The 17,818-nt window shown below is 35.5% G+C and overlaps 1 protein-coding gene and 1 long non-coding RNA gene across 6 annotated transcripts in view; one reads left to right on the top strand and one right to left on the bottom strand.

Annotated features, from left to right (window-relative positions):
* Window positions 1–17,818, top strand: part of LOC134476396 (uncharacterized) — a 108,129-nt gene that overhangs the window by 61,508 nt on the left and 28,803 nt on the right. The gene's annotated exons all lie outside the window — the stretch shown is intronic.
* Golm2 (golgi membrane protein 2) overlaps window positions 1–17,818 on the bottom strand; it is a 104,108-nt gene that overhangs the window by 39,237 nt on the left and 47,053 nt on the right. For all 5 annotated transcript variants that reach the window (XM_063250137.1, XM_063250136.1, XM_013158802.3 and 2 more), the window contains exons 2-4: window positions 16,099–16,153; window positions 5,603–5,705; window positions 4,096–4,186 (exon numbers count right to left, since the gene is read on the bottom strand). In XM_063250137.1, coding sequence (XP_063106207.1) covers window positions 4,096–4,186; window positions 5,603–5,705; window positions 16,099–16,153 — 249 coding nt within the window. The remainder of the gene's footprint in view (window positions 1–4,095; window positions 4,187–5,602; window positions 5,706–16,098; window positions 16,154–17,818) is intronic.

Raw genomic sequence — 17,818 nt, forward strand, 5'->3', positions numbered from 1 at the left:
CAGGTAGACGGCAGAACAGGAAGAATTTGGCACATGGATGCCCCTTGAAGTGTGAGAGATGACTACTGAGATTGTCAGGCTTTTCCTAAGCAGAAACTGCAAAACAGAAAACCCATCAACTCCTTCAGTGCATTGGTCACCCAAGCACAGCAAATTAATATTAAGATAACATATAAATCAGTGTTCCTCCTAATTTATTCCTGTTTCATCTTCTTGGAAGGTTAAATCTTCACGTACATGAGCAAGCCTAATTCATTTCTGTTGACAGGCCAGTTTTGAGTTGCCTCAGTGAATTCAGAAAGGTAAGGAGTAAAGGAATATATATAGTAAGTTTGTCTAATATTTAATGCATATATAAGTGCTTATAAATGCTAGAAGATTACACAGTACAATTATTAGTAATGCTATTAGAATAGTACCAAACAAGGGGCTGGGGATTTAGCTCAGTGGCATAAGCACCTGCCTTGCAAGCAGGCGGTTGTGAGTTCAATCCCTGGTACCGATAAAAATGAAAAAAACAAAAAACAAAAAAAAAAAAAAAAGAATAGTACCAAACAAGTACTAAATCCTTTTTTATTTTTTGAATCTTTTTTTGTTTTTTTGAGACAAGATCTTGCTACGTAATTCAGGCTGGTTTTAAACCCACTACGTAGTCCAGGCTGGCCTCAAACTCATAACCCTCATCTTAGCCTCAGAATATTGGGATTACAGGTGTGAGCCACCATACATAGCTCTGACTGTTATGAATGTTATATCCCAGCATTCAGGAGGCGGAGGCAGGAGGATTGCTGTGAGTTTGAGGCCAGCCTAGTTACACGGTGAGTTCAAGACCAGTATGGACTACATAGTGAGACTTTGTCTCAAAAAATTAAAAAACAAAAGAAAAAGGGAACGATAGAAAGGGTACTCTTGACAGTCAGGTATAGGTATTCTAGCATCTAGGCAGATGAAATCAACAGCAAACATTTGCACCATGCTATTTCACAGTTTACAAAGTGCTTTCACAACTATTTTCTTTTTTTTTTTTTTTGTCTTTTTCATTTCTATCGGTACCGGGGATCGAACTCACGACTGCCTGCTTGCAAGGCAGGTGCTTATGCCGCTGAGCTAAATCTCCAGCCCCCACAACTATTTTCTAATAAAGATAAATAGTATGAGGAAAAACAAAATAGGCTTTAAAAAAATAGGTAGCTTGTTCTAGGTCTCAAAGCTAGGTAATTATGTAGAAGGGACTCAAACACACATTCTGATTCCAAATCCCACATTTTATGGCAATTTGGTAAGCTTTAACTAATTCTAAGAGTTTAAACACTCTAACAGTGAGTAAAGGGATAAACTAAAATATCTGAATTTGTCAATGTAAAATCAAGAGTGAGACAAATCCAGGAGGCACTACCTGAGGAGCTGCCCTATTCTCTGTACACATTCACCTCTGTGCTATAGCCCAAGGCTAACTCTATAATACTTCACTATTTTTGTAGATGTGTATTAAATAATTAAAAATTAAAAATCAATGGTCTGGGCATGATGATGCATTACATGCCTGTAAGCCCAGCCCTCAGGAGGCTGAGGGAGGGAATCACCTTGAGTTCAGGGCCAGCCTGAACTATATAGTGAGACCTTGTCTCACCAAAGGGGGTTAAAAACATAAAAAAACTACTGTTCAAAATATTTTCCACTAAAAACAGTTTAAAAATATGCTACCTTTTAAAAATTATTGATGCCATTGCCTTTATATGAAAGAAAAACATCAAAATATTCTTAATAAAATGGCTTTCTAAATGCAAGTGTGGTGAAGGAGTCTCATCATCATCATCGTCATCATCATCGTTATTATTATTATTACTATTTGAGACAGGGTCTTACTCTGTAGTTCAGGCTGGTCTTGAATTCAGTTATGTTGCCCAGGCTAGCTGAAAACGCACAGCAACCCTCCTGCCTCAGCCTCCAGAATTTAGGAAATAAAGGTGTGTGCCACAATGCTCAGCTTCATCTTTCTATTTATTTAATTTTTTTTTTTTGAGACAGGGTCACTAGGTCATTTGGGTTGATCTTGAACTCATTATGTAGCCCAGGCTGTCCTCAAACTCGAAGTAATCATCCTGCCTCAGCCTCCTGAGTGCTAAATTGTTAATTTTCCCAGACTGAGTTCAAACCTGTAACCCTCTTCTTGCTCCAGAAGATTATAGGTATGTGTCATCACGCCCAGCTACTGTATTACATTTGAGTCTTCTTTTTTTCTGCTCTGCAACAGTCTCTCTGCCTTTGTAACACAAAAGTAGTAAATTTTATTTATGGATACTAAAATATAAATCTTACAATATTCTCATGTCATAAAATATACTTTTTGAATTTTTTAACTGTTTAAAAATGCTGGATTTGGTCTATGATCTATAGTTTACTGACCCTTTCCCTAAAATATTTCTAAGATAAATAGTGCTTTGTTAACTACTTAGTAAATTAATGTATCATACAAATAAATCCCTGAATATCAATTTATGCTTGTTTCATATAGTTAACATTGGATTTGTCCCTATGAAAAACTGCTTTCTCAGAACTAACTTGAAATACAAATTGAAGAACAGGAAATTATGGGCAGGGAATAGAATCAGGCAGCTGGTCTAACAAGGTAAAGACTGGTATGCTACCTGAGAAAGAAATTCTTCAGCAACCTCTGTCCCTGCCCTGACTGGTTTCCAATTAGAGCAGGATAAAGGAAAGAAAGAACCGAAGAGGTACCCATTGATCAATAATATTAAAATAGCACAACCCAGAAAAGCACAAGAGGAAACCTACACCTGCCTGGAAAAAAAGGAAAGCTTACACACTAGGCTTGGAATACACAACCGCACAACAAACCACTTTTTCTTTTTGTATTCTACTATCCTCTTCTAACCTTTCAGAGTCTCAGTACTCTCTTCTGGCTTTCCTCAAAGTCACTACTATAGTCACTTATTCAGGCCTGCAATCTCCCACCAGCCAAACCTTATCTGTGTTCAAAGTAGATTACGTATAGGTAGCAGCTATTACATTTTCTGGACTCAAAAAATGAAAAATAAATGATACTCTCAATATTCTGCTGTAATACTATGGAAAAGCTAAGAACAAATTCCCAGTGTCTTTAACTTGAAGGTAACATACTATCAAAGAGCAAAACAAATACTTTTCATGATTGAATTTCTCTTCACTTTAAATCACAAGACTACATAAACCATGCCTAGTAGGATGAGATTACAGAACATAAACAATTATTCATGTCCATAATGGCTGGTGATCTTCAGGAAAATCCTATTTCTAAAATACCTTTTGTGAAATAGCGACTTGTTTTTGATGATGTAGCATTTTAGGATTAATTTAGGATTGATTTATTTTGATAAATTAACAAAAGAATCTACCATCTTAAAAAGTACAAATGAGGGACAGGTAATGATGCAGTATGCATGAGGCCCTGGGTGAACTCCAGCACAGGAAAAAACAAAACCAGAAAAAAGAATCAAAGTTAGTTGCAGTATTTAGTGCTTTGATTCTGTTTTAAGAAAGGGTATGAGAATAACACATTGATAATAAAGGAAAGTTTCTCAATTGTTTTCTTTCTCAAATATACAGTAACTGAAAGTAACTGATTTTCAGTAAAATGTTATCCACCTTAAAATTTGAGAAGAATATTACCAATAAAAGTTGTTGTCACTAATTGCCATTGTTATGGTTTGTATCTTGATATCCCCTAAGAGCTTCAGATGCTCACAGTTGGTGATAGGATTATTTCCAAAAGATGTGAAGTATAAAACAAAAGAGGCCTTTAAAGTGCTTGCCTGGCAAGTGCCAAGTCATGAGTTCAATCTCCGGTACCAAATAAATAAATAAATAAAATAAAACACAAGATCCTAGGTTCAATATCCAGCACTGGAAAAAAAAAGTTAAGGTTTTATTGTTTACAAATGTCTGATTACTTGACAATAAAGCCACTGGGAATCATTTTTTGAATTAAACAGGCTAGAATACTTAAAACTCATTTTATGACAAAACTATAATTTTAATTTCTAATTATATGACTTATAACAAACATTTAAATTAAGTATATAGTTTTCAATTTACCTTTTGTTCTTGCAAAAACTGATCTGCTAACTTTTTAATATTTTCTTCATGTTGTGCTCTTAATTCCTTGATCTGCTGTCCACACTGAAAGCTAAATTACAAAGTCATTCTTTTAGATTGTGTTCTGTTGAGCTGAATACTGAAAGTTGTCTAGAAGTTGATACAATTAGATAAAATATTCAGGTAGGAAATGGGCATAAAAATGACAAGACAAATAATTCAGTCTAAATTTTAAAAATATTTTAACGAATAAAGTTAATCGAAAACAGAAATTAGAAAGATGAAAACAATGTTTTATGTTACTTTATATATTGCATCTATAAAAAATAATCATCAAGCCAACTTCAATCACAGAGGAGAAATATGCTATAGAAAACTATGAGACAAATTACAGCAATAGGTGAAAAAAAAAACTGGTAAGGAATGGCAGTTATTGATTTGTTAAATCACTCTTTTTTTCTTTTTTTATCTTTTTGAGACAGGAATTCGCATGCAGTCCAGGCTGGCCTTGAACTCACTCTGTAGACCAGGCTAACCCTCCTTCCTCACAATGTTGGTATTAGAGGTGTGAGCCACTACACCCAGTTGTTACATGTATTTTAAACACTAATAAAAGTCTTGGCCAGAGAATAATGGGAAGTGAAGAAACTAATAAGAAAGTAGAATATACTAACAAGGGAAAATGGGATAAAACACAAAACAGATGAAGATATTGACTTTCCCCTGTACAAGAAGTCAAAAGATACAAATAGATTCTTCATGCAAAAAGAAACATTTAGTTTATAAGCAGATAGAAAACATCTTTTGTCTTAAAAGAAAAATATAATAATAATGTGCCATAGGTTCGCCATCACTGCTACTGATACATGAAAAAGTACTGAACACTGTTAGGCTAAAATACATGCACAAGGAGACGAATAAGCAAGAGCAGTAACAAGTCAGGAACAGATAAACTATTTCAAAATATGATGAACCCTTTTAATTTTTGGTGTACAGATCTAAAAATTGCCATTTACCATAAAACTGATTAAAGATATAATAAAAGTTTCTAAAGAGTAACTGTTAGAAAGGTCCCTAAGAATTTCCCCAGCTTTACCACCAGTTGTGTGAGCAAGGGGATTGAAGCACAGAGCAGGAAAAGTAGCTAATTCTTAGTCCCTCAGCTCTTGCGGAAGGCCTCAGTGCTGACTTCTTCTGGATCCCTCTCAGAAAAAAACACAGAACCTTCTTGCAGTTTTGTTAAACTTTTCTAAAACTCTGTAACATTTCTGTCTCACCATGAACCCTACACCATAGACAAACATAGTATGTCTTTTAAGAGATATCTGCATATGTTTAACAGATCAAAATAAGAGCATGGATTTCAAAGAGGTACTGAAAGACAAAATGAAACTAATTTAAAATATTAAATAAAATGAAAAAAGCCAGAAAAATGAGATAAATTAAGCCCAGAAGTTGAGGACAAATATTTTAGAATCATGAATACCTATGGCACATAACATCTTACCTTTCGTATTCTAACCTCTTCACAAGGTAAGTGTTGTTCTTTCTATAGTCCTGAAGCTGGTCTTCTTGTCGAAGAAATTCCTGGCGAAGCTCAGCAAGTTGCTCTAGCCACACAAAACAATAGGAATTCAGTTTACTTCGTCGCAGTGCCTCCTGCTAAAAAGCTATAGGGTTTTTTTTTTTTTTTTTTTTCCAACCACAATCCTCAATTTCTTTACTCATGTCTTGGGAAGTTAAATTATATAATTAATAGCACATTTTTCTGTTTTCTGAAACACATCTTAGTCAGTAGAATTTATTTTAAAAACAATATGTTTCACATCAACCTGAAATACTTTTAAAGTCACACTTTGTATTGTGTAGGCACATACCAAACTGTAGAGACAGTACCGAAAACGGCCTGGCTCTATAAACCTCCCTGCTTTACAGAAGTAGAAAATCATACTCATAGATATTATTAGAACGGGTACTGAATTGAAGAGATCTTTTGTCTACCAACTTACGTGTCAATAACTTCAGAGCTCATTTCTAGTTCTGGTATTGATGCCAGAACCACATAACTCAAAATACTTTTTAGTACCACAAACTCTTTTTTTTATTTTTTTTGGTACCAGGGATCAAACTCATCACTTCACCTTGCCAGGCAGGCGCTTATACCGCTGAGTTAAATCCCCAGCCCCAAAATACTATTTTAAAAACTTATAATTTCTGGTCTAGGATTTAAAGTTTTGAGCTGTAATAGATAACACAGAAATTCTAGGTTGGAGAGTAACTTAAATGAGCTGCATCCCCACAGGATCTTGCTTTGTAGTGCTGGCTGGCCTTGAACTCATGATGATCCTCCTGCCTCGCTGGGATTACAGGCATGTGCCACTGCACCTGACTACTAGCCCTTTTTAATTGTGAGACAAGGTATTGTTAAATTGCCTAGACGTGGCTTGAACTTGCCATCCAATCCTACTGCTTCAGTTTCCCAGAGTCCTGGGATCACAGGCCAACATGCCTGGCTCCAGATGCTTTCACTGTCTTATAATCTGAACTGACTTTGTAGCCCATTGAACTTGCAGCAATCCTCCTGCTCATGTCCCAAGTGTTGGGACTTCAGGTATAAGCTACCATACCTGGCAAGTATTAATTTTTTTGGATATACGATTGAAACAATTAGCTAACAACCTTGGCACTGACACAAAGGTGGTATTAAAATCTTAATTTTTATAAATATAGAATATTATACAGGGCCAGGATTTAGCTCAGTGGCATAAGCACCTGCCTAGCAAGTGCAAGGTTGTGAGTTCGATTCCTGGTACCCCCCCCAAAGAATACTGTAAAAATAAAAACTATTAATATTCAACTACATTATATAACTAAAATGTACTAACACCATACATCTATTTTTCATGGGAGGCTTATAGAAGTAGTCTTATTACTTATTCCAAAGACAATCCAAAAATCCTTGAGATATATACATAGAGCAATTGAAAAATATTGTGAATGTTTAACTTTAAAAAATTTGTAAGAAGTTCAAGTAATTGTCCAAATTACCTATTCCATTGTTTCAAAAATATTTTCATATATATGGTGACTTGTTTCATTAATTTTTAAGATCCTAGTTTATGCTACATGTTGTGTGGAGATGGTACATGTACATAACTCACCTTACTTCTTTTCATCTCCTTTCTCTACCCACCATCCCCCTTCATCTCTTGATCTCCTTCAGCCTCTGAGAACACTGTATCTCCCTGTTTTGTATTACCATATCTATCTTTTCTTTTGCCCTTTTTTTCCTCTGGATTTCTCATATAAGAGAAACCGTGATATTTAAGCTTGTGTATCTGACTTATTTCACTTAAAAGGATGGTCTCAAGGTACATCCATTTTCCTACAAATGACTCATTTATCTTTCTTTATGACAGACTAGCACTACATCGTATATAAATACTACATTTTCTTTATCCTTCATTTGTTGATGGACATATTCCTACAAAGCCTCACGTGGTCATGGGGGGACAGGCTTTTTTGCAGGCAGCTAAATCTAGAGTTTGTGATTGGTTCATTGTCCAGTGCTGGGATTGGTGAAGTGAGTGCTGTACCTGCCTAGGGGTGGGTAGCTTACATACAACATAAGGGAGGAAAAGAGGCAGATTCCCGTTCTCAGAGCTTCCGTGAGTCTCTCTCCTTGCCGAGCCGATGTAGAGGCATCCGCCGCGCGGTGGGAAACCCAAATCGCAGCGGGAAACCCCAATCGCGGCTTCCAATGGCACGGGCTCCAGCCTTCACACTGAGGCTTTTTTCTCCTTTACTCTTGTTGCTTTTGGCATCTGCTGCTCACAAGAACTGCTGCTCTCCGCCATCTGCCATCCTGCCTTGCAAGCCAGCAGATTACAGACTGAAACCTCCACAAACTGTAGCTAAATAAACCTTTCCTTACTTAATTTTGGATGTCGGGTATTTTGTTTCAGCAATGAAAGAAAAATAACTAAGAAGAGCTATTTCCAAGACTTAGCTATTATGAATTCTGTCCTCAAGGGTATGTAGGAATTTCAGTAATATGATGTCTGTTTCAGGAAGATAGCTGGAAAGGAATAGCTAGGTCAAGGAATTTATAGTTTTTTTGAGGAATCTCCATACTGATTTCCATGGTGGTTGTATTAGTTTACATTTTCACCAATAGTGTAGAAGGGTCATCAGTTCCTTATTACTAGAGAAACAGATTTAATACAAGATATACAAATATGTAAGAATTTACAAGACTGGCTTGCAAAAGCCATCTACAGAGTCAGGTGTGGAAGAGTGAAAAGGTCTGTCTGAAGGATTTAGTCAAAGGCCTGGAGCTCACAGCACTGTACTATGTGAGTCCATATCAGAAGGCTGAAGAGTCTTGCGCTGGAACATAGAAGATGATGTCCAAGGTGAAGCTTAGACTGGCATTCCTCCAAAGAAACAGAAACAATCCTTCCTTTTTTTCTTTTCTCTTTTATACCATTCTGGTGATACTCCTCCAATGGATAGGTATTCTATGTCCAGAAATACGCTGAGGTAATTTAGTTGGTAATTTTTTACTCAATTTGACATGATCGAATAACTATCACAGGTTCCTTTTTCCCCCACAGTCCCTCCAACCATGTGTTATTACTTGATTTTGTTTGATTTTTGAGACAGAGTCTCATTATGTAGTTCAGGTGGCCTCAAACTCACTATGTAGCTCAGGCTGGCCTCAAACTCAGGGTGATCCTGCCTCATCCTCTGAAGTGCTGGGATTATAGAGCTATACCACCATATTTGGCTTGTTATTTTGTGGTTTCTTAATGATGGCTATTGTTTCTGGAGTAAAATGAAATTACAATGCTGTTTTAATCTGCACTTCTCTAATGGCCAATAATGTTAAACATTTGGTCATGTATTTCTATGAAGTTTCTAATTATTTTACTTACTTTTTGATTGAGTTTTATAGGGGAGTCTAATTTTAAAAAATTCTTTATATATTTTAGATTTTAGTCCTCTGTTGGAGAAATTGCTGGCAAACTTTGTTCCCATCCTATAGGTTGTCTTTTTACTTTGTTGGTTGTTTCACTTGCTCTGCAGAAGTTTCTTAATTTAACATGATTCCATTCATTGATTTTCACAACTATTTCCTCTGCACCGGGGGTTCATGTCCTTGCCCATGCCTATGACTTCAAGAGTTTTACCCATCTTGTGTTCTATCATGTTAAGCATTTTTGGTTAAACAGTTAACTCATTTTAGTTTAGTATATGATGACAGACATGGCTTTAGACTCAATCTTTTGCATGTGGCAAATTGCAAAAGTCTTCTTGACATAATTTATTAAAGAGGCTATCTTTCTTCCAGCATGTTTTTGGGACTCTGTCAAAGATAAAATAGCTGAATGTGCCTAGGGTTACTTTTGTATCCTCTATTCTGTACTATTGATTTTATCTCTGATTTTATGCTCATACCATGCTGTTTTTCACACAGTAGTTTTGTTTTGTTTTTTTGAGACAGGGTCTCATTATACAGTTCTGGCTAGCCTTGGGCTCATATCATAGCCCAGGCTGGCCTCGAACTTGCAATGATCTGCCTATCTCAGCCTCCCGAGTGCTGGGATTATAGTAGTGTGCCACCATCCCCAGTTTACAGAGTAGTTTTATAATACATCTTCAAGACTAGGATTGTGGGGCCTCCTGCTTTGTTCCTTTATCCAGAATTGTTTTTGCTTCTCTGGGTCTCTTCTGGTTTCGTAAGAATTTCAGAACTGTTTTCTCCAGTTCTGTAAAGAAAGTTACTGGAAGTTGCATTTAGATTACAATAAATCCTTGTGTTAATTTTGGAATTAAGGATATTATGACTATATTGGTTCCGGATACCTAGCACTGGAGTACCTTTCCATTTTCTAATACCCTCTTCATTTTTCTTTTTAGAGTACTATAGTTTTCATTGTAGAAGTCCTTTGCTTCCTAAAGATAATTCCTAATTTATTTTTCCTTAGTGCTACTGTAAATAGTATTTTTCCCTAAGTTCTGTCTTAATGGGTTATTAGTGCACAGTAATGCCACAGATTTTTGTCTATTGATTTTGTATTCTGTTACATTACTTAATTTTGTTATTTATTTCAAGAGTCTTTGGGGGGACTTTTTTTTTTTTTTTTTGGATCTTCTATGCAGACAATCATGCCATCAGTAAATAGTGATAATTTGACTTCTTTCTTTCCTGCACATATCCATTTTTCCCCTCTTTTCTTGCCTAATTGCTCTTGGTAATGTTTCAAGTACTACTGTTGAACAGAAGACATCTTTATCTTGTTCTTGTTTTTAGAAAAGAAAGCTTTTGGGTTTTTCCCAATTATTTTGTTTTTCTGGGACAAGGTCTCACTGTGTAGTTCAAGCTGGCCCAAAATTCACCATGTAACTCAAGACTACCATTGAATTCACAGCAATGATCTTGCTTCAGGTTTCCAAATGCTGGGATACAGGAATGCACCACGTGCTCAGTTGGTTTTTTCCCATTTAATATAATGTTGGCAGCAGGTCTGTCAAAATGGCTATTATCAGATTGAAATAAGGTCCTTCTAGACCTACTGTTTAGTGTTTTTATTAAAGATGTTGGACTTTGTCCAAGGCATTTTCTGTTTTTATTGAGATGATTATGTGCATTTTTTTTGTCCTTGTATTTAAGTGATGCACTACATTTCCTGATTTGCAAATATTGAACCATCCTTGCATGCCTGGGAATAAATCTACTTGGTCATGATGTATTGTCTATTTGACAATTTGTGGCCTGTTTGCCAGTATCTTTCAGGATTTTTGTGTCCCCGAATATCTGCATATTCATAAGAGATTGGTCTACAGTTCTCTGTTTTGGCTGGAGTATTATCTGGTTTTGAAATCAGAATAATGCTAGATTCCAGGAATGACTATGAGAGAATTTCTTACAAACCAATTTCCTTAAAATGCATGAAGAGTACTGATATTACAGCTTCCCTGAAGTTTTTACAGAATTCAGAAATGAGCCTGTCTGGACCTGGGCTTTTCTTAGTTTGGTAGGTTATTTATAGTGCTTCAATTTCATCACATGCTATTATTCAGGATTTTTAAATCTTCTTGGTTTAGTTTTGGTAATTCATATGTATCTATTTTTTTCTGATTTATCTAATTTACTGGCATAGGTTTGCAAGTTAATTGTTAATAAGGTTCTTTTATTTCAGCAGTGTCTGTTATAATTGCCCTCCCTTTTTATTTAGAGACAGGTCACTATGTAGTGTAGGCTGGCCTTGTCAGCCTTGAACTCCGTTCTGCAATCCAGGCTGGCCTCAAAACTCCCAAGTGCTGGGATCACTCTTCGTACCTTTTTCATTTCTAATTGCTTTGATTTGGGGTATTTTTCTCCTTTTGTTTAGATTAGTTAAGGGTTCATATATTTTGTTTATTCTTGAAGGAATAAAAAAATCAATTCTTACATTCATTAATTCTTTGTATTTTTTGTGTGTGTCTCTGTGTCAATTTCATTAATTTTTAATGTGATCTTTACAATTTCTGTCTTTCACTAGCTTTGGGTTTCGATTGTTTTTGTTTCCTAGGATTTTTTTTCTCTTTTTTTTCTCTTTTTTGAGACAGGATCTTACTATGTATTCCAGGCTGGCCTTGAACCCATTGTGTTGCCTATGCTGGCCTCACACTCACAGTGATCCCCCTGCCTTGGCCTCCCAAGTGCTGGAATTATAAGCATGCATCACCATGCTCTGATTTTTCTAGGATCTTGAGGTGCATTGTTATTTGTTATTTATTTTGGTTGGCTGTATTTTTTTGATGTGGGCAGTCACAGATATAAACAACTGTGGTAGGACTACTTTTCCTGTGTCCCATACATTTTGGTATGTTGTACTGGCATTACCACTTAGTTCTAGAAATCTATCTTATTTTTTCCTTGATTTTGTCTGTAACCTATTGTTTAGTCAAGCCTATATTGTTTAGTTTTCATGCATCTGAAATTTCTTTTTTTGCTAATTTCTAACTTCACTGTGTTATGGACTGGTACTATGCATGGGATAATTTCAGTTCCTTTGCATTTACTTGAGAATGTTCTATGAGCTATGTGCTCTGTCCTGGAGCACATTCCATGTGCAGATGAGAAAAATGTGTATTCTGATGTTGTGAGGCAGAATACTCTATAAACATCTACTAAGTTCATTTGTTCAAAAGTTTGCTTCAGTTCTAATATTTCATTAGAATAATTTTTTGTCTCGTTCATGCATTCGTAGCAGAGGGTATTGAGATTCTCTAATGAAACTGTGTTAGTGCCTCTGTCATTTTTCATATCTGTTAATATTTGTTTTATATAGTTGAGTGCCCTGGTATTTGTTGTATACATAGTTTTGATTATTATTTCTTCCTCTTGGATTGGTCCCTCTAGAAGGATGTAGTGACCTGCATCACTTTTAATCAGTCTTGGCTTGAAACCCATTTTGTCTGCAAATAGAATAGCTACCTCCTTTTTTCTGGGTTCCTGTTACATGGAGTATTGTTTTCCATTGTTTAACTTTCAGCCTATGAATTGCTTTTTTAATTAAATGTGTTTCTTGCATGCAGCATATTGTTGGATCCAGTTTTAGTATATGTGCTGCCAAAGCAAGCATGGATCTTGCTTCTTGATACATTTGCTAGTCTATTTCTTTTGATTTGGGAACTAAGACCATTATATTGATGTTTATAAGTAAAAAAAATATTCACTTATCTTTGTCATGCTATTTTCCTGTTGTTGCCTCCCTTTTTCCCCTTTTGTTTGATTGTTTGCCTTGTTTGGAGGGTTCTTTTTGTTGGTTTTATGGAGTTGTAGTCCTTGTTGTCTCTGTAGAATGTCCTTCAGAGCATTGCTAAAGGCAGGGATCTGAAGTTTTTTTTTTTTTTTTTTTGGTGCCAGGAATTGAACTCAAGACTTTGTGCTTGTCAGGCAGGCACTTATGCCGCTGAGCTAAATCCCCAACCCTCTTCAGAGCATTTTGGAATTTTGGAGTGGTGGTTTGGTGTTCATGAATTTCCTCAGGTATTCTTTCTCATGGAAGTATTTTATTTCTCCATCAATTTTTAGAGATAGTTTTGTGGGATACAACAATCTGGTTAGAGGTTGTTTCTTTTAGGGTTTGAAATACTCCAATATTTTAATTTGAGAGTTTGTATTGTGAAGTCTGATGATTCTGAGGGCCATTCCTTTATGGTGATTTGTTTCCTTTCTCAAACAGCTTTTAATGTTCTGTTTTTTTGTTGAATTTCTGGCATCTTAACTATGATTCAATTTACTGTAGATGTTTTCCATCATGATTATTGGAGTTCTACATGTCTCACTTACACGTATGTCAAATTCTTTTTCCCTATCAGGGAAATTTCATTTTCACATTTTTTAAAAATATCATTTGTGCTATCTTATGCTTTTTCATTGATTCCAATCAATCTTATGTTATTTTTCCTTATATTATTTAGCAAGGGGTAGATTGATTTCTTCTCATAGTCCCTTGCTAATTTTAAGAAATCTTTCCGGGCTGGGGATTTAGCTCAGCGGCACAAGTGCCTGCCTTGCAAGCAGGCAGTCATGAGTTCGATCCCCAGTACCAATAATAAAGGAAAAAGACAAAAAAAAAAAAAAAGAAATCTTTCTTTTCATGATCACTGACACGTCTATCTTCTGTATCTGAGATCCTATCCTCACACTGGTTTATTTTGCTGGGCTTACTTTTCAGTAGAATTTTTAATCTCCCGAATATCTGCATAAATGTTTTATAGATTTCATTTTGACGACTGGCACATGTTTTCTTTTTTCTTTTAATGTTTTCATTATACAAATGCAAAGATATTCTATGTCCTATGCAGCTGAACTTCAAAAAGGGGCATGGAGGGTGATACTAATAGTTCAGTGACAGAGTACTTTCCTAATATGTATGAGACCATGTGTTTAATCTTACTATACAAAATACTAACAGTAATAATAGCAACAACAATAAAGTCTAAGGAAGAAAAGATTTGCCTATGTGCAGGCTTCCTTATTGTTGCTGTTATTGCTTTGTAGTACTAAAGATTGAATGCAGGTACTCACACATATTAGGCAAATAATGTACTCCTGAGCTACATCCCAGCTCTTTTAAATTTGTGTTTGTTTGTTTTGTTTTTGAGACTGGTCACACTAAGTTGTATACACTGGCCTCTAATTGCAATTCCACTGCCTCAGCCTTACAAGTGCTAGAATTACAAGTGTATGCTAGGATGTCCAGCTCAGACCAGCTTCTAAAACAAAACAAAACAAAAAATTCATGTATTTACTTATACAAAATTTTAGCTTCAAATCTTCTTTCTTTAATAGGTATACAGAAGATAAGCTATTTAAAATAAAACCATTTATATAAAAATTTTACAAGAATTTTACCAAAAACAAAATGAAGTAAAACCTCTCATTCCTTTTATTGCAAGAAAATATTAATAGTCATAAGGTTTTCAAAGATCTTAGTATACATTTTAATATATCAAGTATTAATTTAAAAAATAGTCAACTTGTGAAGAGATTCCATAGTCTATTTTACAGTCAACTTGTCAAGAAATTGTCTGAGTAGAAATCATTCCTAGGCTGCAAAAGTTACACTAATGAACTTCAATCTTAAAAGTACAAGTCTTAGTAAGTGCAAAAACTGTATAGCTCTACATTCAATCTTTAAATGAAAAGGAACACTACTATATTACAAAATCAGCTCAGGTTGCTACTCAGAAGATAAAAAAAGATTCTGTAATTCTAACAAGACTCAAATTAACAATAAAGGAATATTTATGACATTAGAGAATATGTAGTATCCACAAACTTAGAGCCAGTAGATTCCAAGTGTTCATTTGCCAGGCAGGAGCTTATGGCACTTAGTAAAATCTCTGGCCCCATTTTTTTTCTTTTTTTTGTGAGACAACTACTATGTAGTTCAGGCTTGCTTTGTATCACTATGTAGCCCAGGCTGACCTAGAACTTGCAGTGATACTCCTGCCTTAGCTTTCAGACTGAGTACATGCTTAAACCATAAGCATGAGCCAACTCACCTGACTATACTTTTAAAAAACAGTTCTGCTAACCATAGGTTCAAAGGAACAAAGAGTTGGTCCTCAAACACCAAACTCCCAAAAGCCAGCATTTGCTAGGTATGGTAGCACACACCTATAATTCTAGTATTCAAGAGGTTAAGGTAAGATGATCGGTGCAAGTTCTTGGCCAGCCTGGGCTACATAGCAAGACTGTTTCAAAAAATAAAACAAAACAAAACAAAAAAACAAGAAAGCTAGTGGATGGTATGAAGTAATATGGAGCTGAATGTATTCTTTGTTTTTTCCATGAAAGAGTCAATGATCTCCTATCACTTTAAAGATAAAATGTGTACTTCAAAATTAGTATTATTGGGGCTGGGGATTTAGCTCAGTGGCATAAGTACCTGCCTTGCAAGCAGGCGGTCGTGAGTTCGATCCCCGGTACTGATAAAAATGAAAAAGACAAAAAAAAAAAAAAAAAAAAAAAAAAAAAAAAAGTAAAATTAGTATTATTTATTACATATTTATCTGTTTTCCAGAATTTTTTGTTTTCAGGATTTCCAAAAGTTTAAACTTGAATGATCAGTCTCAGCATCTCACCTGAATGGGTTATCTGCAATCACATACAATGCAAAGAGAATGCTCCCTACCTTTACTCTAGAAATTTGATGGCCTCTGATGTTACAGAGTTCAATTTTCTTTGATGATTCTCTTAAGTACATTTCATTGCGTGAACCTTGTGTAACACAAGATTAAGATACAGACCTTAAATTTTGACTTGTACCATCTATAAATATTAAAATAATTCTTTATTATATCTTCAGACAAAGGAACGAATATTCACCACCAAACTTTGTTCAGAAAATTGTATTTCATTTAGCTGTTGAACTACTTCCTAGTTCTTAAACATTTTAGGTATATTATGACCATTATCTTTAATATGATTAAATTTCTTACCCTTTAAATGATGTATGTCTGCCATCTGATATGATATGTTGTTCTGTAGCTTAACCTGAAAGACAATTAAGTTCATTTTACTAAGTAATATGTAATTTTCCTATTTACTTTGTTGTTCATATTCACTTTCAGCTTGATCAAAAAATCAAACAAAAACTGATTTACTTATACCTTACCTCTTTTCAAAAAGAATCATAGATATATTCTAATTTTTTTGTTTTTCTTTTTTTTCTTTTTTGTCTTTTTTCCTTTTTATCGGTACCGGGGATCGAACTCACGACTGCCTGCTTGCAAGGCAGGCACTTATGCCACTGAGCTAAACCTCCAGCCCGATATATTCTAATTTTGTGACATTTATTTTAAATTTGCTTGAAATTACTCATTTTACTTGATGTGTTAAGTCTGAGGCGAGTATCATGTAATACGTTTTTTCAAACTCTTACCAGAAGGCCACTCACTAATTCTATATTAAGCAAAAAAATTTTAGTGAAACAATGTCAGAAGTAATTAATGCTTCTCATCTCCCCAGTATAACATAGTATCATGTGTTATCTTCTAACTCAGTTTAGCATCATGGTCACTGCTCTGTAGGCATCAAATACTGTATAAAAGAACAGTAAAAACTTAAGAAGTATACCAAACAAAGACTGCAATTAATGCTTACTACTCAATCTAAAAATTACGAAAAGGCCTTGGATAAGCCAAGACCTTGCATACAAAGAACCTCTGTGTCCCTTGTCTCACCATCCACTGCCACTGGAGAAACAGTATAAAACAGTTTAAAAAGTGGAAGAGCAATCTTGATGAGTACGGTGGCACACACCTGAAAGCCATGCCACTCGGGAGGCTGAGGCCGGAGGTTCCAAGTTTGAGGCAGCCTAGGCGGCTTAGTGATGCTTTCTCTCAAAAACAGAATAAAAAGGGGTGGGAATATAGCTCAATGGTAGAGTGCTTGCCTGGCGCGTGTGTGGCTCTGGGTTCTGGTATGGAAAAGGAAAAAGGAACAAAAAAGAAAAAAAGAGGAGTCTCAAGGAATTAGTAGGTGAGGAAGCATCTAACATATCAAAATTTAGAGCTGAGGGAAGCTTTGCAGAAGAGTCTATCTGAAAAGGAGCACAGAAAAGACAGATATGAAGCTCCACCAAAGATTACCCTATCTAAAGCACAAGAGGAAGGAATAGTAGGAAAGGATGGGGAGGGGAAGATCATGGAGGGCCTGACAATTCTTCAATAAGCTCATGATTCTTTTTTTTTTTTTTTTTTGAGATGGGGTCTTGTTTTGTAATTCAGGCTGGCTGTGGACCCACTATGTAGCCCAGTCTCCAACTCATGACAATCCTACTGCCTCAGTTTCCTAGCATATGCCATCATGCCTGGCTCAAATTTAAAATGAAAATGCACCCATAAGCAAGTAATAGATGAAAGCAGAACCATTCTGACTAAAGCGGAAATCTAGGAGTTCCATTTTCTTTGGGGTGGGGAGGGAGAGAAATTTCATTGAAGAATGAAATTTAAAATACAATACTGATACACAATCATAAAAAGGAATGAAGTACTATACCAGTGCGTGATACAACATGGATGTGCTTTGAAAACAATATGGATATGGAGTAAAGTAAGTCAAAAGAGGACAAATATTACATGACTCTACAGAAAATAGGCAAATCTATAGGCTGAAAGGAGTTGGATGGTACTAGGCCCTGGGGGAAACGGAATGATG

This window comes from Cavia porcellus, unplaced genomic scaffold (assembly GCF_034190915.1).
Source record: "Cavia porcellus strain 051 isolate PalLab524CR breed Dunkin Hartley unplaced genomic scaffold, mCavPor4.1 scaffold_6, whole genome shotgun sequence".
NCBI classification, from domain to species: domain Eukaryota; kingdom Metazoa; phylum Chordata; class Mammalia; order Rodentia; family Caviidae; genus Cavia; species Cavia porcellus.